Source organism: Heterodontus francisci, unplaced genomic scaffold (assembly GCF_036365525.1).
Source record: "Heterodontus francisci isolate sHetFra1 unplaced genomic scaffold, sHetFra1.hap1 HAP1_SCAFFOLD_817, whole genome shotgun sequence".
Taxonomy (NCBI): domain Eukaryota; kingdom Metazoa; phylum Chordata; class Chondrichthyes; order Heterodontiformes; family Heterodontidae; genus Heterodontus; species Heterodontus francisci.
In genome coordinates, this window is record NW_027141218.1 from 369,692 (window position 1) to 394,137 (window position 24,446).

General features: G+C 58.2%; 1 protein-coding gene across 1 annotated transcript; it reads right to left on the reverse strand.

The window, feature by feature from the left end:
• Positions 1–736: 736 nt before the first annotated feature.
• Positions 737–22,374, reverse strand: LOC137362480 (RAF proto-oncogene serine/threonine-protein kinase-like; the record flags this gene model as incomplete). Its single annotated transcript, XM_068026859.1, has 7 exons — positions 737–1,795; positions 3,802–3,936; positions 12,353–12,484; positions 14,602–14,720; positions 15,185–15,231; positions 17,916–18,092; positions 22,290–22,374. Coding segments are annotated over 7 exons (836 nt in total), but the record flags the coding sequence as incomplete, so codon positions are not given.
• Between the last annotated feature and the right edge of the window lie 2,072 nt (positions 22,375–24,446).

Below are 24,446 nucleotides of genomic sequence, written 5' to 3' on the forward strand. Positions count from 1 at the left end.
ACCCCTGGTTCAGGAGATCCCGGGTGTACCTGGAACCCTATTTCAGGAGATCCCGGGTGTACCTGGACCCCGATTTCAGGAGATCCCGGGTGTACCTGGACCCCGATTTCAGGAGATCCCGGGTGTGCCTGGACCCCGATTTCAGGAGATCCCGGGTGTACCTGGACCCCTGGTTCAGGAGATCCCGGGTGAACCTGGACCCCGATGTCAGGAGATCCCGGGTGTACCTGGAGCCCGATGTCAGGAGATCCCGGGTGTACCTGGACCCCGATTTCAGGAGATCCCGGGTGAACCTGGACGCCTGGTTCAGGAGATCCCGGGTGTACCTGGAGCCCGATGTCAGGAGATCCCGGGTGAACCTGGACCCCTGGTTCAGGAGATCCCGGGTGTACCTGGAGCCCGATGTCAGGAGATCCCGGGTGTACCTGGACCCCTGGTTCAGGAGATCCCGGGTGTACCTGGACCCCTGGTTCAGGAGATCCCGGGTGTACCTGGACCCCTGGTTCAGGAGATCCCGGGTGTACCTGGACCCCTGGTTCAGGAGATCCCGGGTGTACCTGGAACCCTATTTCAGGAGATCCCGGGTGTACCTGGACCCCGATTTCAGGAGATCCCGGGTGTACCTGGACCCCGATTTCAGGAGATCCCGGGTGTGCCTGGACCCCGATTTCAGGAGATCCCGGGTGTACCTGGACCCCTGGTTCAGGAGATCCCGGGTGTACCTGGACCCCGATGTCAGGAGATCCCGGGTGTACCTGGACCCCTGGTTCAGGAGATCCCGGGTGTACCTGGACCCCTGGTTCAGGAGATCCTGGGTGTACCTGGACCCCTGGTTCAGGAGATCCCGGGTGTACCTGGAACCCGATTTCAGGAGATCCCGGGTGTACCTGGACCCCGATTTCAGGAGATCCCGGGTGTGCCTGGACCCCGATTTCAGGAGATCCCGGGTATGCCTGGACCCCGATTTCAGGAGATCCCGGGTGTGCCTGGAGCCCGATGTCAGGAGATCCCGGGTGTACCTGGACCTGCCAGCCAGTCGATATGCAGGATGACGGGGCATTCCATTTAAGGAAACGCCAGGGCCTAAAGCAAATCCCCAGGCAGGAATTCAGTGAGCCAGAAACTGGCCACAACCACAGGCCGAGTCTCAAAGCCCAGCACACGTGGCCCCAGCGAGCACAATCCCAGGGCTGAAACACAGCAGTGGTTTAAGAGATCCCCCACCCCACCCCCCCGGCCCCCAGCCACCAACGCCTTCACCCTTCCCACCATATCTCCAGCTACAGGCTAAGAGTTCCCACCCCGTCAAGGTACCTTCCGTCGGACAGCTCGGAGGCTGGGTTTCCTCGCGAAAGGATGGCTGCGTCTTTGCCAAATCAAGGAAAATTTAAAGAAATAATTATATATAAAGGCGCTCCTGAAACCGCCTTCAGGGGCAGCGGTCTGACACGCACGCTGACGTCCGGTCCCCACGTCCATCGTCACTGATCAGAAAATTTACACGTGTGAGGTTCTGAGGCGGAAACATTTCTCAAGCGAAAGAAAATATTCTCCGGGTGAGGCTGCGCCGTACGTCGAGAGCAGTCCCCCCCACTGCGCCCCTGCCGAGGAGAGGAGGAGGCGGCAGCGGTGATGAGGCCGGCGGGTCACGGTCTTACGAAGGCATGAGCCGCGACGTGGTCAGCACAAAGGGGTTGACGTCCTCGGCCTGCACGGCCCGGTGCAGCGAGGGCTCGGAGGCACTCCGCTCGATCTTTGGGAGGGCGTGCTGTAGCATCTCGATGGAAGCCAGTATCTGCAGGGTTGGAGGAATTAGGAGGCACTCAAACACGCAGGACGGAAACAAACAAAAAAAAAGAGAAGCGTCCCCTTTTAAACATTTACGTTAAACTCGCGCACGACCCTGGTTCAGTCTGCCCTAAGCTCTATTAAAATGCTTTGATTTATTGTCTATAGCTAAACAGCAAAACTCATGGCAATCTGGCAACAGCAGAAGCAGAACTGACAGCAGGAGAGGTGCTTTTGCCCAGCACAGGCTGAGGAGCCAGGAATTGCTACAGTGCCACCACTGGCGGGAGGGTGTAATTACAGCGTGACGTGTTTACATAGGCGCTGCCCATTATAAAGGTGGTGTGGCAGAAATCCCACACGCCGAATTGAAAACATTAATTACGTCGTTTGGAACTTTGTCCGAGACGTTTTACTGGACATTATTACAAATAACTTTTAAACAGCAGCTAGGATGGCCACACACAATTTGCATATGAGGCGCCAAAGGCCGGCTGGGAGTCAGAGGTGATTGCCCAGTCTAACCAGAACAATGGGGGTGCTCTTTGATTCAATTACCGAGAATGGTTTTGTCAATGTTGGTCGTCAAAAGCCATCGACACCCATTGACTTTGCAAGAGCCAACAGCCCGCCACCGACCCCATCCCACCCCATGTGTGTATGAACAGCCTTGAATTTCAAACGACCTCCCAGAAGGTGCTGTTTCAAACAAAGAGGTGGCCACATGACGTGACCACCTGTGTAACTCTGAGAGTTTGTGAATTGTGCCGGAGAAAGGTGACAGTAACTGAACTCCAATAGGAAGCACCTCCCTCTCTCGCCCTCTCCAGCAAAGTCCCAGGGGAGCCTTGGCTGCAGCTATCCCTAAAATCTGCAGATCCTCACGGTCAGCAAAAGAAGATGGATAAAGCCTCTCTTCAGCCTTCCAGAACCAGAGAAGCAAGCCCGAATTGTGCACGTGGCCCAGCGAGGACTTCAAGAGTTCAATTTCAACTAAGGACCACCGGGACTACACTTCTATATATAAATTTCATTGTTATGAAGGACTCTACTCTAACCTCCCAACTCTGTGTTTTCCCCTCTGTATCTATTTGTGTGTGAGAGTGCGTGCCTCTCATATGAATGGGAGCATGGATGCGCTGCGTATTTCAGTAATTTTAACCGGTTTAGAGTGATAAGGTTAATAAATTTACATCTTTCTTGTTTAAACTCAAGAAAACCTGTCTGACTGGTTCATTTACAATTATATATTACAGCAGCAGGAGGAAATGCTCACTGAGGTGGTAAGTTAAATCACTGTGTTTAAAATATAAACCCTGTTGGGGTCGAATCAGAGGAGGAGAAAAAGGGGAGCCTCAGACCCCTTCCTCACCTGGTCACAACAGTGGACATCGGGCTTTATAATGGCAGTGCCCACAGATGTAAGACTTTTAATGTCAAATATGGATATTTACCCCCTGCTTTCCTGATGGTGTACAGGCTCTGCGGGTGCTGCCCTGATCGTATAGCTGATGTGAACCTGCTTTGAGGCGACTGGCTTAAACCGGTGCCCATCATAAAATGCCTGCCCAGGTGGGTAGCAGCTGAGCCTGACCTGGTCCTCACCCGACGTACACCAACCTACTCAAATTACGTCGAGGCCGCGGCGCAGAAACCGGCCATTCGGCCCAACCGCTCCGTGCTGGCATTTATGCTCTGCCCGAGCCTCCCACCCCTCCTATTCCACCTCACCCTGTGAGCGTAACAGCAGAAACTGCGAGGGACGCACGCTCGCCATCGCCCGACGGGTGGCGTCGGCACCGTCAAGAGGACGGGCCTTCGATCCCCGAACCAACGGCAGCTGCTCGGTGTGGGAACCCCCGACATGGGAGGAGGGGAGGGATCTTTCTGCTCGGTGTGGGGCATATGAATTAGGAGCAGTGTCGGCCATTCGGCCCCTCGAGCCTCCCCACTGCGCAACGCGCGGCCATGTAGACTCCTAAATGCGCGTGAATGAGTCGGGCAAGCATTTACCTGTATAAACAGGGGGCGCTCATCCCGTTTCACTTTTATACAGTCCACAATCAGCCGCTTCATCGCCTTCGGACAGTTGCGGTACACCTTGCTGAGGTCAGGGGTCAGGTACCCACGGCCAACCATGAAGATAATCTGCAAGAGAGGGACTGAGTTTATGCCCCCACTCAACTCTCAGTCCTGCCACTGGCAACCTTTTAGCACCCTCCCCGTTGTCAAGGGCACAGAGGCTCCACTAACTGTGGGCTCTTGCGCCAGGCACCCGGTCCGTCACTGACACCCTCCCCGGTTACTGGTCCGTCACCTACTCTCCTCCCCAGGTTCCTGATCAATCACTGACTCCCTCCACTGGCTCAGGGAGCAGCCCTCTCGCCTCAGAGTCAGAAGACTGTGGGTTCCAGTCCCCACTCCACAGACTCAAGCCCCATAATCCAGGCCGACACGCCCCGTGCCAGTAGTGAGGGAGCGCGGCACTGTCGGAGGGTCAGTACTGAGGGAGCTCCGCACTGTCGGAGGGTCAGTACTGAGGGAGAGCCGCACTGTCGGAGGGTCAGTACTGAGGGAGAGCCGCACTGTCGGAGGGTCAGTACTGAGGGAGCGCCGCGCTGTCGGAGGGTCAGTACTGAGGGAGCGCCGCCCTGTCGGAGGGTCAGTACTGAGGGAGAGCCGCACTGTCGGAGGGTCAGTACTGAGGGAGAGCCGCACTGTCGGAGGGTCAGTACTGAGGGAGAGCCGCACTGTCGGAGGGTCAGTACTGAGGGAGAGCCGCACTGTCGGAGGGTCAGTACTGAGGGAGAGCCGCACTGTCGGAGGGTCAGTACTGAGGGAGCACCGCACTGTCGGAGGGACAGTACTGAGGGAGCTCCGCACTGTCGGAGGGTCAGTACTGAGGGAGCACCGCACTGTCGGAGGGTCAGTACTGAGGGAGCGCCGCAATGTCGGAGGGTCAGTACTGAGGGAGAGCCGCACTGTCGGAGGGTCAGTACTGAGGGAGCGCCGCAATGTCGGAGGGTCAGTACTGAGGGAGCGCCGCACTGTCGGAGGGTCAGCACTGAGGGAGCGCCGCACTGTCAGAGGGTCAGCACTGAGGGAGGGACGCACTGTCGGAGGGACAGCACTGAGGGAGCGCCACACTGTCGGAGGGTCAGTACTGAGGGAGCGCCGCACTGTCGGAGAGTCAGTACTGAGGGAGCGCCGCACTGTCGGAGGGACAGTACTGAGGGAGCGCCGCACTGTCGGAGGGTCAGTACTGAGGGAGCGCCGCACTGTCAGAGGGTCAGTACTGAGGGAGCGCCGCACTGTCGGAGGGTCAGTACTGAGGGAGCGCCGCACAGTCGGAGGGTCAGTACTGAGGGAGCTCCGCGCTGTCGGCGGGTCAGTACCAAGGGAGCGCCGCACTGTCGGAGGGTCAGTACTGAGGGAGCTCCGCGCTGTCGGCGGGTCAGTACTGAGGGAGCGCCACACTGTCGGAGGGTCAGCACTGAGGGAGCACCGCACTGTCGGAGGGTCAGTACCGAGGGAGCGCCGCACTGTCGGAGGGTCAGTACCGAGGGAGCTCCGCGCTGCCGGAGGGTCAGTACTGAGGGACTGCCGTACTGTCGGTCAGTACTGAGGGAGCTCAGCGCTGTCGGAGGGTCAGTACTGAGGGAGTGCCGCACTGTCGGTCAGTACTGAGGGAGCTCCGCACTGTCGGAGGGTCAGTACTGAGGGAGCTCCGCGCTGTCGGAGGGTCAGTACTGAGGGAGCGCCGCACTGTCGGAGGGTCAGTACTGAGGGAGTGCCGCACTGTCGGAGGGTCAGTACTGAGGGAGTGCCGCACTGTCGGAGGTTCAGTACTGAGTGAGCGCCACACTGTCGGAGGGTCAGTACTGAGGGACTGCCGCACTGTCGGTCAGTACTGAGGGAGCTCCGCGCTGTCGGAGCGTCAGTACTGAGGGAGCTCCGCGCTGTCGGAGGGTCAGTACTGAGGGAGTGCCGCACTGTCGGAGGGTCAGTACTGAGGGAGCGCCACACTGTCGGAGGGTCAGTACTGAGGGAGTTCCGCACTGTCGGAGGGTCAGTACTGAGGGAGCGGCGCACTGTCGGAGGGTCAGTACTGAGGGAGTGCCGCACTGTCGGAGGGTCAGTGCTGAGGGAGCGCCGCACTGTCGGAGGGTCAGCACTGAGGGAGCGCCGCACTGTCGGAGGGTCAGCACTGAGGGAGCGACGCACTGTCAGAGGGTCAGCACTGAGGGAGGGACGCACTGTCGGAGGGACAGCACTGAGGGAGCGCCACACTGTCGGAGGGTCAGTACTGAGGGAGCGCCGCACTGTCGGAGAGTCAGTACTGAGGGAGCGCCGCACTGTCGGAGGGACAGTACTGAGGGAGCGCCGCACTGTCGGAGGGTCAGTACTGAGGGAGCGCCGCACTGTCAGAGGGTCAGTACTGAGGGAGAACTGCACTGTCGGAGGGTCAGTACTGAGGGAGCGCCGCACTGTCGGAGAGTCAGTACTGAGGGAGCGCCGCACTGTCGGAGGGACAGTACTGAGGGAGCGCCGCACTGTCGGAGGGTCAGTACTGAGGGAGAACTGCACTGTCGGAGGGTCAGTACCAAGGGAGCGCCGCACTGTCGGAGGGTCAGTACTGAGGGAGCTCCGCGCTGTCGGCGGGTCAGTACTGAGGGAGCGCCACACTGTCGGAGGGTCAGCACTGAGGGAGCACCGCACTGTCGGAGGGTCAGTACCGAGGGAGCGCCGCACTGTCGGAGGGTCAGTACCGAGGGAGCTCCGCGCTGCCGGAGGGTCAGTACTGAGGGACTGCCGTACTGTCGGTCAGTACTGAGGGAGCTCAGCGCTGTCGGAGGGTCAGTACTGAGGGAGTGCCGCACTGTCGGAGGGTCAGTACTGAGGGAGCGCCGCACTGTCGGAGGGTCAGTACTGAGGGACTGCCGCACTGTCGGTCAGTACTGAGGGAGCTCCGCGCTGTCGGAGCGTCAGTACTGAGGGAGCTCCGCGCTGTCGGAGGGTCAGTACTGAGGGAGCGCCGCACTGTCGGAGGGTCAGTACTGAGGGAGCGCCACACTGTCGGAGGGTCAGTACTGAGGGAGTTCCGCACTGTCGGAGGGTCAGTACTGAGGGAGCGGCGCACTGTCGGAGGGTCAGTACTGAGGGAGTGCCGCACTGTCGGAGGGTCAGTGCTGAGGGAGCGCCGCACTGTCGGAGGGTCAGTACTGAGGGAGCTCCGCACTGTCGGAGGGTCAGGACTGAGGGAGCGCCGCACTGTCGGAGGGTCAGGACTGAGGGAGCGCCGCACTGTCGGAGGGTCAGCACGGAGGGAGCGCCGCACTGTCGGAGGGTCAGCACGGAGGGAGCGCCGCACTGTCGGAGGGTCAGCACGGAGGGAGCGCCGCACTGTCGGACGGTCAGTACTGAGGGAGCGACGCACTGTCGGAGGGTCAGCACTGAGGGAGCGATGCACTGTCGGAGGGACAGCACTGAGGGAGCGCCACACTGTCGGAGGGTCAGTACAGAGGGAGTGCCGCACTGTCGGAGAGTCAGTACTGAGGGAGCGCCGCACTGTCGGAGGGTCAGTACTGAGGGAGCGCCGCACTGTCGGAGGGTCAGTACTGAGGGAGCGCCGCACTGTCGGAGGGTCAGTACTGAGGGACTGCCGCACTGTCGGTCAGTACTGAGGGAGCTCCGCGCTGTCGGAGGGTCAGTACTGAGGGAGCGCCGCACTGTCGGAGGGTCAGTACTGAGGGAGCGCCGCACTGTCGGAGGGTCAGTACTGAGGGAGCGCCGCACTGTCGGAGGGTCAGCACTGAGGGAGCGCCGCACTGTCGGAGGGTCAGCACTGAGGGAGCGCCGCACTGTCGGAGGGTCAGCACTGAGGGAGCGACGCACTGTCGGAGGGTCAGCACTGAGGGAGCGACGCACTGTCGGAGGGTCAGCACTGAGGGAGCGATGCACTGTCGGAGGGTCAGTACTGAGGGAGCTCCGCGCTGTCGGAGGGTCAGTACTGAGGGAGCGCCGCACTGTCGGAGGGTCAGTACTGAGGGAGTGCCGCACTGTCGGAGGGTCAGTACTGAGGGAGTGCCGCACTGTCGGAGGTTCAGTACTGAGTGAGCGCCACACTGTCGGAGGGTCAGTACTGAGGGACTGCCGCACTGTCGGTCAGTACTGAGGGAGCTCCGCGCTGTCGGAGCGTCAGTACTGAGGGAGCTCCGCGCTGTCGGAGGGTCAGTACTGAGGGAGTGCCGCACTGTCGGAGGGTCAGTACTGAGGGAGCGCCACACTGTCGGAGGGTCAGTACTGAGGGAGCTCCGCACTGTCGGAGGGTCAGTACTGAGGGAGCGGCGCACTGTCGGAGGGTCAGTACTGAGGGAGTGCCGCACTGTCGGAGGGTCAGTGCTGAGGGAGCGCCGCACTGTCGGAGGGTCAGCACTGAGGGAGCGACGCACTGTCGGAGGGTCAGCACTGAGGGAGCGACGCACTGTCGGAGGGTCAGCACTGAGGGAGCGATGCACTGTCGGAGGGTCAGTACTGAGGGAGCTCCGCGCTGTCGGAGGGTCAGTACTGAGGGAGCGCCGCACTGTCGGAGGGTCAGTACTGAGGGAGTGCCGCACTGTCGGAGGGTCAGTACTGAGGGAGTGCCGCACTGTCGGAGGTTCAGTACTGAGTGAGCGCCACACTGTCGGAGGGTCAGTACTGAGGGACTGCCGCACTGTCGGTCAGTACTGAGGGAGCTCCGCGCTGTCGGAGCGTCAGTACTGAGGGAGCTCCGCGCTGTCGGAGGGTCAGTACTGAGGGAGTGCCGCACTGTCGGAGGGTCAGTACTGAGGGAGCGCCGCACTGTCGGAGGGTCAGTACTGAGGGAGTTCCGCACTGTCGGAGGGTCAGTACTGAGGGAGCGGCGCACTGTCGGAGGGTCAGTACTGAGGGAGTGCCGCACTGTCGGAGGGTCAGTGCTGAGGGAGCGCCGCACTGTCGGAGGGTCAGCACTGAGGGAGCGCCGCACTGTCGGAGGGTCAGCACTGAGGGAGCGACGCACTGTCAGAGGGTCAGCACTGAGGGAGGGACGCACTGTCGGAGGGACAGCACTGAGGGAGCGCCACACTGTCGGAGGGTCAGTACTGAGGGAGCACCGCACTGTCGGAGGGACAGTACTGAGGGAGCGCCGCACTGTCGGAGGGTCAGTACTGAGGGAGCGCCGCACTGTCAGAGGGTCAGTACTGAGGGAGAACTGCACTGTCGGAGGGTCAGTACTGAGGGAGCGCCGCACTGTCGGAGGGTCAGTACTGAGGGAGCTCCGCGCTGTCGGCGGGTCAGTACTGAGGGAGCGCCACACTGTCGGAGGGTCAGTACTGAGGGAGAACTGCACTGTCGGAGGGTCAGTACTGAGGGAGCTCCGCGCTGTCGGCGGGTCAGTACTGAGGGAGCGCCACACTGTCGGAGGGTCAGCACTGAGGGAGCACCGCACTGTCGGAGGGTCAGTACCGAGGGAGCGCCGCCCTGTCGGAGGGTCAGTACTGAGGGAGCTCAGCGCTGTCGGAGGGTCAGTACTGAGGGAGTGCCGCACTGTCGGAGGGTCAGTACTGAGGGAGCGCCGCACTGTCGGAGGGTCAGTACTGAGGGACTGCCGCACTGTCGGTCAGTACTGAGGGAGCTCCGCGCTGTCGGAGCGCCAGTACTGAGGGAGCTCCGCGCTGTCGGAGGGTCAGTACTGAGGGAGTGCCGCACTGTCGGAGGGTCAGTACTGAGGGAGCGCCACACTGTCGGAGGGTCAGTACTGAGGGAGTTCCGCACTGTCGGAGGGTCAGTACTGAGGGAGCGGCGCACTGTCGGAGGGTCAGTACTGAGGGAGTGCCGCACTGTCGGAGGGTCAGTGCTGAGGGAGCGCCGCACTGTCGGAGGGTCAGTACTGAGGGAGCTCCGCACTGTCGGAAATTCAGGACTGAGGGAGCGCCGCACTGTCGGAGGGTCAGTATTGAGGGAGCGCCGCACTGTCGGAGGGTCAGCACGGAGGGAGCGCCGCACTGTCGGAGGGTCAGCACGGAGGGAGCGCCGCACTGTCGGAGGGTCAGCACGGAGGGAGCGCCGCACTGTCGGACGGTCAGTACTGAGGGAGCGACGCACTGTCGGAGGGTCAGCACTGAGGGAGCGATGCACTGTCGGAGGGACAGCACTGAGGGAGCGCCACACTGTCGGAGGGTCAGTACAGAGGGAGTGCCGCACTGTCGGAGAGTCAGTACTGAGGGAGCGCCGCACTGTCGGAGGGTCAGTACTGAGGGAGCGCCGCACTGTCGGAGGGTCAGTACTGAGGGAGCGCCGCACTGTCGGAGGGTCAGTACTGAGGGACTGCCGCACTGTCGGTCAGTACTGAGGGAGCTCCGCGCTGTCGGAGGGTCAGTACTGAGGGAGCGCCGCACTGTCGGAGGGTCAGTACTGAGGGAGCGCCGCACTGTCGGAGGGTCAGTACTGAGGGAGCGCCGCACTGTCGGAGGGTCAGCACTGAGGGAGCGCCGCACTGTCGGAGGGTCAGCACTGAGGGAGCGCCGCACTGTCGGAGGGTCAGCACTGAGGGAGCGACGCACTGTCGGAGGGTCAGCACTGAGGGAGCGACGCACTGTCGGAGGGTCAGCACTGAGGGAGCGATGCACTGTCGGAGGGACAGCACTGAGGGAGCACCACACTGTCGGAGGGTCAGTACTGAGGGAGTGCCGCACTGTCGGAGAGTCAGTACTGAGGGAGCGCCGCACTGTCGGAGGGTCAGTACTGAGGGAGCGCCGCACTGTCGGAGGGTCAGTACTGAGGGAGAACTGCACTGTCGGAGGGTCAGTACTGAGGGAGCGCCGCACTGTCGGAGGGTCAGTACCAGGGGAGCGCCGCACTGTCGGAGGGTCAGTACTGAGGGAGCTCCGCGCTGTCGGCGGGTCAGTCCTGAGGGAGCGCCACACTGTCGGAGGGTCAGTACCGAGGGAGCGCCGCTCTGTCGGAGGGTCAGTACTGAGGGAGCTCTGCGCTGTCGGAGGGTCAGTACTGAGGGACTGCCGTACTGTCGGTCAGTACTGAGGGAGCTCCGCGCTGTCGGAGGGTCAGTACTGAGGGAGTGCCGCACTGTCGGTCAGTACTGAGGGAGCTCCGCACTGTCGGAGGGTCAGTACTGAGGGAGCTCCGCGCTGTCGGAGGGTCAGTACTGAGGGAGCGCCGCACTGTCGCAGGGTCAGTACTGAGGGAGTGCCGCACTGTCGGAGGGTCAGTACTGAGGGAGTGCCGCACTGTCGGAGGGTCAGTACTGAGGGAGCGCCACACTGTCGGAGGGTCAGTACTGAGGGACTGCCGCACTGTCGGTCAGTACTGAGGGAGATCCGCGCTGTCGGAGGGTCAGTACTGAGGGAGCTCCGCGCTGTCGGAGGGTCAGTACTGAGGGAGTGCCGCACTGTCGGAGGGTCAGTACTGAGGGAGCGCCACACTGTCGGAGGGTCAGTACTGAGGGAGTTCCGCACTGTTGGAGGGTCAGTACTGAGGGAGCGCCGCACCGTCGGAGGGTCAGTACTGAGGGAGTGCCGCACTGTCGGAGGGTCAGTACTGAGGGAGCACCGCACTGTCTGAGGGTCAGTACTGAGGGAGCACCGCGCTGTCGGAGGGTCAGTACTGAGGGAGCGCCGCACTGTCGGAGGGTCAGTACTGAGGGAGCTCCGCGCTGTCGGAGGGTCAGTACTGAGGGAGTGCCACGCTGTCGCAGGGTCAGTACTGAGGGAGCTCCGCGCTGTCGGAGGGTCAGTACTGAGGGAGCGCCGCGCTGTCGGAGGGTCAGTACTGAGGGAGCGCCGCACTGTCGGAGGGTCAGTACTGAGGGAGCGCCGCACTGTCGGAGGGTCAGTACTGAGGGAGCTCCGCGCTGTCGGAGGGTCAGTACTGAGGGAGTGCCACACTGTCGCAGGGTCAGTACTGAGGGAGTGCTGCAATGTCAGAGGCACTGTCTTTCGGATGAGTTGTTAAACTGAGGCCACCGTCTGCCCTCTCAGGTGGGTGTAAAAGATCCCACGGCCACGAGGGAAAGGGGGGGGGGGGTTGGCAATACTTACCCCTCAATCAACGTGACTGAAAAACAGATGACCACAATGCTGTTTGCGGGATCTTGCTGTGTGTAAGATTGACTGCCATGTTTACTACATTACAACAGTGACAACGGTTCAAAAATATCTTACTGGCTCCTGAGGTAGTGAAAAGGGTCACGCCAGGTCTTTCTGGGTCACGCCAGGTCTTTCTGGGTCACGCCAGGTCTTCCTGGGTCACGCCAGGTCCTCGTGCTTCCTGGACCCATCACCAACTCTTTCTGTTCGTCCTTGGATCTTGCCTTTCAGTCCCCGCAGCCACGTTTCCAGTCCGCCACCGACTCTCCCCCGATTGCTGACCCGTCACTGACTGACTAAACCCGTTTCCCAGTCCATCGGTGACTCCTGCCCGGTTACCAGCCCGTCACTCACTGACTGACCCCCACCTCCCTGCGATCCCGAGGTCTGATCAGACTCTCGAGCCGGGCCAGTCGCTGTGTTGGCGCGAACCGTACCTGGTCTCGGTTGTTGATGTATGAGTACGGCAGCGTCCCAGTCATGATCTCATAAAGCACGATTCCATAGGCATAAACGTCTGATTGGAAACTGTACGGGTTGTTGTCCTGCATCCTGATCACTTCTGGAGCCTGCAAAAGGAAAGAATAAAGGGCAATCATTGTGTAAAAAAAAAACAGGGGACAGGCTGGGATCTGTGTGAGAGAGTAACACACATACACAAACAAAGACAAACACACACACAGACACACAAAGACAAACAAATACACACACAAAGACAAACAAATACACACACACACAGACAAACAAATACACACACACACAGACAAACAAACACACACAAAAACAAACACACACAAAGACAAACACACACACAGACACACTCACACACAAAGACAAACAAATACACACACAAAGACAAACAAACACACACACACAAAGACAAACAAACACACACAAACAAAGACAAACAAACACACAGACAAACAAACACACACAGACAAACAAATACACACAGACAAACAAATACACACACACACAGACAAACAAATACACACACACACAGACAAACAAATACACACACACAGACAAACAAACACACACACAGACAAACAAACACACACACACAGACAAACAAACACACACACACAAACAAACACACAAAGGCAAACAAACACACACACAGACACACAAAAACACACACAAAGACAAACACACACACAGACACACTCACACACAAAGACAAACAAATACACACACAAAGACAAACAAACACACACAGACAAACAAACACACACACACAAAGACAAACAAACACACACAGACAAACAAACACACACAGACAAACAAACACACACAGACAAACACACTCACAAAGACAAACAAACACCCACAAAGACACACACACACACACAGACACACACAAAGACAAACACACACACACACAAAGGCAAACAAACACATACACAAAGGCAAACAAACACACACACAAAGACACACAAAGAAACACACACACAAAGACACACAAAGAAACACACACACAAAGACACACACACAAAGACAAACACACACACAAAGACAAACACACAAAGACAAACACACAAAGACAAACACACAAAGACAAACACACAAAGACAAACACACACACACAGGCATACAAATGCACACGCACAAAGACAAACAAACACACACACACACAAACACACACACACACACAAAGACAAACACACACACACAAAGACAAACACACACACACAAAGACAAACACACACACACACAAAGACAAACACACACACACACAAAGACACACACACAAAGACACACACACAAAGACACACACACAAAGACACACACACAAAGACACACACACAAAGACACACACACACAAAGACAAACAAACACAAAGACAAACAAACACAAAGACAAACAAACACACACACACACAAAGACAAACACACAACAAAGACAGACAAAGACAAACACACACACACACACACACACAAAGACAAACACACACACACACACACAAAGGCGAACAAACACACACACACAAAGGCGAACAAACACACACACACACACACAAAGGCGAACAAACACACACACACACAAAGGCAAACAAACACACACACACACAAAGGCAAACAAACACACACACACAAAGGCAAACAAACACACACACACACAAAGGCAAACAAACACACACACACACAAAGGCAAACAAACACACACACACACAAAGGCAAACAAACACACACACACAGACACACAAAGACAAACACACACACAAAGACAAACACACACACAAAGACAAAATCACACACACACAAAGACAAAATCACACACACACAAAGACAAAATCACACACACACACAAAGACAAAATCACACACACACACACAAAGGCAAACAAATACACACTCACAAAGACAAACACACACACAAAGACAAAATCACACACACACACACAAAGGCAAACAAATACACACTCACAAAGACAAACACACACACAAAGACAAACAAACACACACACAGACAAACACACACACACACAAACAAACACACACACAGACAAACAAACACACACACAGACAAACAAACACACACACAGACAAACACACACAAAGACAAACACACACAAAGACAAACACACACAAAGACAAACACACACACACACACAAAAACACTGTACCAGACACACAGCCTATCATGTGTGATATTCTGAACCAATCCCGGGTACAGACTGTGCTTACCATCCACAGGATAGATCCGCTCGGCTGCTCCACTTGTTGTGAGCCGCTCCATCGGGACTTCACCGTTGCCAGGCCGAAGTCCCCGATTTTCACCGTCAGTCCCTCGTGCAGGAAGATATCTGAAGGTCAGCCGTGAAGGAACTGTTTCAACTGCTTTCCCTCGACAGTAAAGCACAGGGCCGCTGGCAACCAGCAGTCCCCACCGCCCCCAGTGGTGCTGACCCATCACCCTCAACGTCCCCCCAGCCTCCCAGAGCGCTGACCCCTCACCCTCCACTGAACTCACTCCCACAACGGTCAGCTCCTCCGACTCATGCCCACACCCCGACAACCACCGTCTCTGCCACCGGGGCTGGGGAGGAGGAGGGGGTGGCGGTTGGGGGGCGCGGGGGGGGGGGGAACGAAGAGAAACTTGGCCCACAACAGCTCAGGGTCTGGGCAGCGGGGTCGAGGGCCCACCCTGGGGTCAGGAGCGGGAGCACTCGCCTCCCCAGGCACAGCAGCCCTAGCTCAGGGTGTTGGGAGCGCGGAGGGGCAGAGGACCCGCTCTGGAGTCAGGGCACGCACATCCCCACAAGGATACTGTTTGATTTCAAGTCTCTGTGGATGATATTTTTTGCGTGAAGATAACTGAAAGAGAAAAGGACAAGATTAAAGGAGGAGTGTCGTAGGGGAACAGGGAGTTCAGACTGCGTTCCCTACCTTGTTTCTCCGTCTTTCCAAAAGGGGTTGAATAGCAGCACCTCTGGCAGAGAGCCAGCTGTGAACTGATGGTGAGGGGGCACCAGTTCCAACGGGCTCCATCTTCCCCACACTGGAAAATCCGGAACCCCTACTTGTACACGCTGATTCCAAACCCCACCCCCCGCTCCACAACCTCCGTCAGTAATCGGTGCCCTCCTCCCTGTCCTGTGTCATCTGTCGATTGGATACTGCCGTCATCACTCAGCTCTTTGCCAATTGGGCATTTACCCCATGCCCTGCACCGACTGGCGAACTGCTGCCTGCTCACTCACTCCACGCTTATGAACTGTTCTACAACCTCGTTCTACAATCCCTCTGGCCCCCTTGTCCCTTCCCTATCTCTGTAACCTCCTCCAGCCCCCTCGTCCCTTCCCCATCTCTGTAACCTCCTCCAGCCCCTACAACCCTCCCTATCTCAGTAACCTCCTCCAGCCTCTACACCCCTCCCTATCTCAGTAACCTCCTTCAGCCTCTACACCCCTCCCTATCTCTGTAACCTCCTCCAGCCTCTACACCCCTCCCCATCTCTGTAACCGCCTCCAGCCTCTATACCACTCCCTATCTCTGTATCCTCCTCCAGCCCCTACAACCCTCCCTATCTCAGTAACCTCCTCCAGCCTCTACACCCCTCCCTATCTCAGTAACCTCCTTCAGCCTCTACACCCCTCCCTATCTCTGTAACCTCCTCCAGCCCCTACAACCCTCCCTATCTCAGTAACCTCCTCCAGCCTCTACACCCCTCCCTATCTCAGTAACCTCCTTCAGCCTCTACACCCCTCCCTATCTCTGTAACCTCCTCCAGCCCCTACAACCCTCCCTATCTCAGTAACCTCCTCCAGCCTCTACACCCCTCCCTATCTCAGTAACCTCCTTCAGCCTCTACACCCCTCCCTTTCTCTGTAACCTCCTCCAGCCCCAACAACCCTCCCTATCTCTGTAACCTCCTCCAGCCCCTACAACCCTCCCTATCTCTGTATCCTCCTCCAGCCCCTACAACCCTCCCTTTCTCTGTAACCTCCTCCAGCCCCTACAACCCTCCCTATCTCTGTAACCTCCTCCAGCCCCTACAAACCCTCCCTATCTCTGTAACCTCCTCCAGCCCCTACAACCCTCCCTATCTCTGTAACCTCCTCCAGCCCCTACAAACCCTCCCTATCTCTGTAACCTGCTCCAGCCCCTACAACCCTCCCTATCTCTGTAACCTCCTCCAGCCCCTACACCCCTCCCTATCTCTGTAACCTCCTCCAGCCCCTACAACCCTCTCTATCTCTGTAACCTCCTCCAGCCCCTACAACTCTCCCTATCTCTGTAACCTCCACCAGCCCCGACAACCCTCCCTCTCTCTGTAACCTCCTCCAGCCCCTACAACCCTCCAAGATCTCTGCGCTCCTCCAATTCCGGCCTCTTGACCATCCCCCGATTACCATCACTCCACCATTGGCGGCTGTGCCTTCAGCTGCCTGGGGCCCTAAGCTCTGGAATTCCCTCCCTAAACCACTCCGCCTCTCTCTCTCCTCCTTAAAACCGACCTCTTTGACCGAGCTTTTGGTCGCCCTGTGCTGATTGATTACTCACTCCATGCCCTGCGCTGATTGATTACTCACTCCACGCCCTGCGCTGATTGGTTACTCACTCCATGCCCTGCACTGATTGGTTACTCACTCCATGCCCTGCGCTGATTGGTTACTCACTCCACGCCCTGCGCTGATTGGTTACTCACTCCACGCCCTGCGCTGATTGGTTACTCACTCCATGCCCTGTCATGCCATGCCCTGCGCTGATTGGTTACTCACTCCACGCCCTGTGCTGACTGGTTACTCACTCCGTGCCAATTGGTTACTCACTCCATGCCCTGCACTGATTGGTTACTCACTCCACGCCCTGCACTGATTGGTTACTCACTCCACGCCCTGCACTGATTGGTTACTCACTCCATGCCCTGCGCTGATTGGTTACTCACTCTACGCCCTGCGCTGATTGGTTACTCACTCCACGCCCTGCGCTGATTGGTTACTCACTCCACGCCCTGCGCTGATTGGTTACTCACTCCATGCCCTGCGCTGATTGGTTACTCACTCCACGCCCTGCGCTGATTGGTTATTCACTCCACGCCCTGCGCTGATTGGTTATTCACTCCACGCCCTGCGCTGATTGGTTACTCACTCCATGCCCTGCGCTGATTGGTTACTCACTCCATGCCCTGTCATGCCATGCCCTGCGCTGATTGGTTACTCACTCCACGCCCTGCGCTGATTGGTTACTCACTCCATGCCCTGCGCTGATTGGTTACTCACTCCACGCCCTGTGCTGATTGGTTACTCACTCCACGCCCTGCGCTGATTGGTTACTCACTCCATGCCCTGCGCTGATTGGTTACTCACTCCATGCCCTGTCATGCCATGCCCTGCGCTGATTGGTTACACACTCCATGCCCTGCGCTGATTGGTTACTCACTCCACGCCCTGCGCTGATTGGTTACTCACTCCACGCCCTGCGCTGATTGGTTACTCACTCCACGCCCTGCGCTGATTGGTTACTCACTCCACGCCCTGCGCTGATTGGTTACTCACTCCATGCCCTGTGCAGTTTGCCGAGCGATGTCAATGAGCTGGAAGGTGTCGAATTTGGTCTCAAGGACGTGCAGGTGACGGTAAAGGCTGCTGCTCTCACACCACTGAGTGACGATGGCCATTTGCGGCTTTGTCATGAAGCCCATGAACAGCAGGATATTGACGTGTCTCGTTTTCCTGCAAGGAATGGAAAGGAAAACAGCTTGGCTCATCCTGACAGGAGCAAGAAGGCACAAACCACAGCATACAGCCAACCTCTGCTCCAAGCCTTCCCACACCTTACTGCCACATTCTCTCAGCTTTCCAGTCACTGATTCCAGCCCAAGGCATTTCACAAAGATATAACGCCCCAATGATCTCCATAACGCTCTCCCTCTCAGCCCACTCTCTCTCTCCCTCTCAGCCCACTCTCTCTCTCCCTCTCCCTCCCTGACCCTCTCAGCCCACTCTCTCTCTCCCTCTCAGCCCACTCTCTCTCTCCCTCTCAGCCCACTCTCTCTCTCCCTCTCCCTCCCTGACCCTCTCAGCCCACTCTCTCTCTCCCTCTCCCTCCCTGACCCTCTCAGCCCACTCTCTCTCTCCCTCTCAGCCCACTCTCTCTCTCCCTCTCCCTCCCTGACCCTCTCAGCCCACTCTCTCTCTCCCTCTCAGCCCACTCTCTCTCTCCCTCTCCCTCCCTGACCCTCTCAGCCCACTCTCTCCCTCCCTGACCCTCTCAGCCCACTCTCTCTCTCCCTCTCAGCCCACTCTCCCTCTCCCTCCCTGACCCTCTCAGCCCACTCTCTCTCTCCCTCTCTGACCCTCTCAGCCCACTCTCTCTCTCTCCCTCTCAGCCCACTCTCTCTCTCCCTCTCCCTCCCTGACCCTCTCAGCCCACTCTCTCTCTCCCTCTCAGCCCACTCTCTCTCTCCCTCTCCCTCCCTGACCCTCTCAGCCCACTCTCTCTCTCCCTCTCAGCCCACTCTCCCTCTCCCTCCCTGACCCTCTCAGCCCACTCTCTCTCTCCCGCCCTGACCCTCTCTCCCTCTCAGCCCACTCCCTCTCCCTCCCTGACCCTCCTCCCTCTCAGCCCACTCTCTCTCTCCCTCTCCCTCCCTGACCCTCTCAGCCCACTCTGTCTCTCGCTCTCCGTCCCTCACCCTCTCTCCCTCTGAGCCGACTCTCTCTCACCCTCTCCCTCCCTGACCTTCTCTCCCTCTCTGTCCCTGACCCTCTCTCCCTCTCAGCCGACTCTCTCTCTCCCTCCCTGACCCTCTCAGCCCACTCTGTCTCTCGCTCTCTGACCCTCTCAGCCCACTCTCTCTCTCCCTCTCAGCCCACTCTCTCTCTCCCTCCCTCCCTGACCCTCTCAGCCCACTCTCTCTCTCCCTCTCAGCCCACTCTCTCTCTCCCTCTCCCTCCCTGACCCTCTCAGCCCACTCTCTCTCCCTCTCCCTCCCTGACCCTCTCAGCCCACTCTCCCTCTCCCTCCCTGACCCTCTCAGCCCACTCTCTCTCTCCCTCTCCCTCCCTGACCCTCTCAGCCCACTCTCTCTCTCCCTCTCAGCCCACTCTCCCTCTCCCTCCCTGACCCTCTCAGCCCACTCTCTCTCTCCCTCTCAGCCCACTCTCCCTCTCCCTCCCTGACCCTCTCAGCCCACTCTCTCTCTCCCTCTCAGCCCACTCTCCCTCTCCCTCCCTGACCCTCTCAGCCCACTCTCTCGCTCCCTCTCTGACCCTCTCAGCCCACTCTCTCTCTCCCTCTCCCTCCCTGACCCTCTCAGCCCACTCTCTCTCTCCCTCTCCCTCCCTGACCCTCTCAGCCCACTCTCTCTCTCCCTCTCAGCCCACTCTGTCTCTCCCGCCCTGACCCTCTCTCCCTCAGCCCACTCTCCCTCTCCCTCCCTGACCCTCCTCCCTCTCAGCCCACTCTCTCTCTCCCTCTCCCTCCCTGACCTTCTCTCGCTCTCTGTCCCTGACCCTCTCTCCCTCTGAGCCCACTCTCTCTCTCCCTTTCCCTGACCCTCTCTCCCTCTCAGCCCACTCTGTCTCTCGCTCTCTGTCCCTGACCCTCCCTCCCTCTCAGCCGACTCTCTCTCTCCCTCTACCTCCCTGACCCTGTCAGCCCACTCTCTCGCTCCCTCTCAGCCCACTCTCTCTCTCCCTCTACCTCCCTGACCCTGTCAGCCCACTCTGTCTCTCGCTCTCTGTCCCTGACCCTCTCTCCCTCTGAGCCCACTCTCTCTCTCCCCTTCCCTGACCCTCTCTCCCTCTCAGCCCACTCTCTCTCTCCCTCCCCGTCCCCGGCCCGCTCTCCCTCCCCGTCCCCGGCCCGCTCTCCCTCCCCGTCCCCGGCCCGCTCTCCCTCCCCGTCCCCGGCCCGCTCTCCCTCCCCGTCCCCGGCCCGCTCTCCCTCCCCGTCCCCGGCCCGCTCTCCCTATCCGCCCCCGATCCGCTCTCCCTATCCGCCCCCGACCCGCTCTCCCTATCCGCCCCCGACCCGCTCTCCCTATCCGCCCCCGACCCGCTCTCCCTATCCGCCCCCGACCCGCTCTCCCTATCCGCCCCCGACCCGCTCTCCCTATCCGCCCCCGACCCGCTCTCCCTATCCGCCCCCGACCCGCTCTCCCTATCCGCCCCCGACCCGCTCTCCCTATCCGCCCCCGACCCGCTCTCCCTATCCGCCCCCGACCCGCTCTCCCTATCCGCCCCCGACCGGCTCTCCCTATCCGCCCCCGACCGACTCTCCCTATACGCCCCCGACCGACTCTCCCTATACGCCCCCGACCGACTCTCCCTATACGCCCCCGACCGACTCTCCCTCCCCGTCCCCGACCGACTCTCCCTCCCCGTCCCCGACTCTCCCTCCCCGACTCCCCCTCTCCGTCCCTGACCCTCTCTCCCTCCCCGTCCCCGACCCTCTCCCTCCCCGCCCCTGATCCACTCAGTCCCAGTCTCTCTTTCTGTCTGTCCCTGACCCTCCTCTCCCTGTCTGTCCTGACCCTCTCTCCCTATCTGCCCCGATCCTCTTTCCCTGCCTCTCTCTCTCTCTCTCTGTCCCTGGCCCTCTCTCCCTCTCTGTCTGTCCCTGACCCTCTCTCCCTATCTCTCTATATGCCCCGATCCTCTTTCCCTGTCTCTCTCTCTCTCTCTGTCCCTGACCCTCCTCTCTCTGTCTGTCCCTGACCCTCTCTCTATATCTCTCTATATGCCCCGATCCTCTTTCCCTGTCTCTCTCTCTCTCTGTCTGTCCCTGACCCTCCTCTCTCTGTCTGTCCCTGACCCTCTCTCTCCATCTCTCTATCTGCCTCGATCCTCTTTCCCTGTCTCTCTCTCTCTCTGTCTGTCCCTGACCCTCCTCTCCCTGTCTGTCCTGACCCTATCTGCCCCGATCCTCTTTCCCTGTCTCTCTCTCTCTCTCTGTCTGTCCCTGACGCTCTCTCCCTGTCTCGCCATCCGTCTCTCTCTCTCAGTCTGTCTGTCTCTCTCTCCCCCTCATCCTCTCTCCCTGTCTCTTAGTCCCTGCCTCTCTCTCTGTGTCTGTCCCTGACACTCTCTCCTCGTCTTTCTCTCTCTATCCCTCATTCTCTCCCCGTCTTAGTCCCTGTCTCTCTCTCTCCCCCCCGACCCTCTCTCCCTTTCTCTCAGTCCGTGTCTCACTTTCTCTCCCTCTCCACCTGTCCCCCACCCCTCCAGTCCGTCTGTCTCTCTCCCTCTCTGTCCCTGACTCACTCTCCTCTCTCTTTGTTCGTCTTGTCTGTCTCTCCTTCTCTCTTTTTGTCCTCTCTTTCCCCCTAACTCTCTCTCTGTCCATCTCTCTCTCTTCCTTTATTCTTTCTCTCTTTCCCTGTGTGTGTCCCTCGCTCTCTGCTTCTGTCCCTTTCCTCACCTCTCCCTCTCCCTCTCACCACTGCCCGCTCCTCGCTCTCTGACACTCGCTTGTGCGCACACACACGCACACTCACACAACAATCCTGCAGTCAGACCTGTACACAAAACATGGACAAACACTCTCTCAACAACAGCACCGACACTGTTCACACGCCACGACAATAAGCCACCACATCCCCCACCCCACAATTACGGGCGAGGCGATGAGGAAGGGTGAACTCTGAAGGAAGCTGGTGAACACCGTGTCGCTGCCGACGTGTCCAGCAACCGTTTCGCCGTGTTGCTGTTGGAAGGTTTCGCTCCGGGACTGGGGCAGAATTTTGTTGAGAGCCTCCTTCCAAACGAGTCAAGGAGCTCGTTCTTTGTGGTGGCGAAGACGATGAATGCAGCATGCCGAGCGCGGAGAGACATTACTGAATCTGTCCGCTGGTGGTAGAAACACGTCACGGGGAGGGCAGTGGTTTCGGTTTCACCGACAGCGACACAGCTACACAGAATATTTACCTGAGAACAAGCACTTCATTCTTGAATGCCTGGAGCTGCTCAGGAGTTGGATAGGTCACTTTCAGAATCTTAATAGCAACATCACCTGTAACATAGGGAGAAGTTCACAAATATCAGAGGGACTGTCACGGGGGGACACGGACATGCAGCCAGAAGAGGGAACGGGGGATTATTTACTCCTGGAGGAGATAGGGAGGGAGAGAAGGGAGGAGGGGAGGTAAAGGCGGGCAGGGAGAGAGGGGCGAGAGGAGAACGAGCAGGGAAAGAGCGAGGAGAGGGGGAGTGGGAAGGAAAGGGAGAGAAAGTGGGAGCAAGGAAGTGGGGGGTGGGTACAGAATATGAAAGTGATCATAAAGTGAGTCTTATACACTCACTGCAAGAGACAGGCAGACAGTCACAGAACACAGAGACAAACACACAGGAGAGAGAGTGGGGGGAGAGAGAGACACACACACACACTGGAGATAGAGAGAGTGGGGGGAGAGAGAGAGAGACACACACACACACTGGAGATAGAGAGAGTGGGGAGAGAGAGAGAGACACACACACTGGAGATAGAGAGAGTGGGGAGAGAGAGAGAGACACACACACACACACTGGAGATAGAGAGAGTGGGGAGAGAGAGAGAGACACACACACACTGGAGATAGAGAGAGTGGGGAGAGAGAGAGAGAGACACACACACACACTGGAGATAGAGAGAGTGGGGAGAGAGAGAGACACACACACACACTGGAGATAGAGAGAGTGGGGGGAGAGAGAGAGAGACACACACACACACACTGGAGATAGAGAGAGTGGGGAGAGAGAGAGAGACACACACACACACTGGAGATAGAGAGAGTGGGGAGAGAGAGAGAGACACACACACACACTGGAGATAGAGAGAGTGGGGAGAGAGAGAGAGACACACACACACTGGAGATAGAGAGAGTGGGGAGAGAGAGAGACACACACACACACTGGAGATAGAGAGAGTGGGGGGAGAGAGAGAGACACACACACACACACTGGAGATAGAGAGAGTGGGGAGAGAGAGAGAGAGACACACACACACTGGAGATAGAGAGAGTGGGGAGAGAGAGACACACACACACACACACACTGGAGATGGAGAGTGTGGGGCGAGAGAGAGAGAGACACACACACACACTGGAGATAGAGAGAGTGGGGAGAGAGAGAGACACACACACACACTGGAGATAGAGAGAGTGGGGAGAGAGAGAGAGACACACACACACTGGAGATAGAGAGAGTGGGGAGAGAGAGAGAGACACACACACACACTGGAGATAGAGAGAGTGGGGAGAGAGAGAGAGACACACACACACACTGGAGATAGAGAGTGTGGGGGGAGAGAGAGAGAGACACACACACACACTGGAGATAGAGAGAGTGGGGAGAGAGAGAGAGAGACACACACACTGGAGATAGAGAGAGTGGGGGGAGAGAGAGAGAGACACACACACACACTGGAGATAGAGAGAGTGGGGAGAGAGAGAGAGACACACACACACACTGGAGATAGAGAGAGTGGGGAGAGAGAGAGAGACACACACACACACTGGAGATAGAGAGAGTGGGGAGAGAGAGACACACACACACACACACACACTGGAGATAGAGAGTGTGGGGCGAGAGAGAGAGAGACACACACACACACTGGAGATAGAGAGTGGGGAGAGAGAGAGAGACACACACACACACTGGAGATAGAGAGAGTGGGGAGAGAGAGAGAGACACACACACACACTGGAGATAGAGAGAGTGGGGAGAGAGAGAGAGACACACACACACACTGGAGATAGAGAGAGTGGCGAGAGAGAGAGAGACACACACACACTGGAGATAGAGAGAGTGGGGGGAGAGAGAGAGAGACACACACACACACTGGAGATAGAGAGAGTGGGGAGAGAGAGAGAGACACACACACACACTGGAGATAGAGAGAGTGGGGAGAGAGAGAGAGACACACACACACACTGGAGATAGAGAGAGTGGGGAGAGAGAGACACACACACACACACACACTGGAGATAGAGAGTGTGGGGCGAGAGAGAGAGACACACACACACACACTGGAGATAGAGAGAGTGGGGAGAGAGAGAGACACACACACACACTGGAGATAGAGAGAGTGGGGGGAGAGAGAGACAC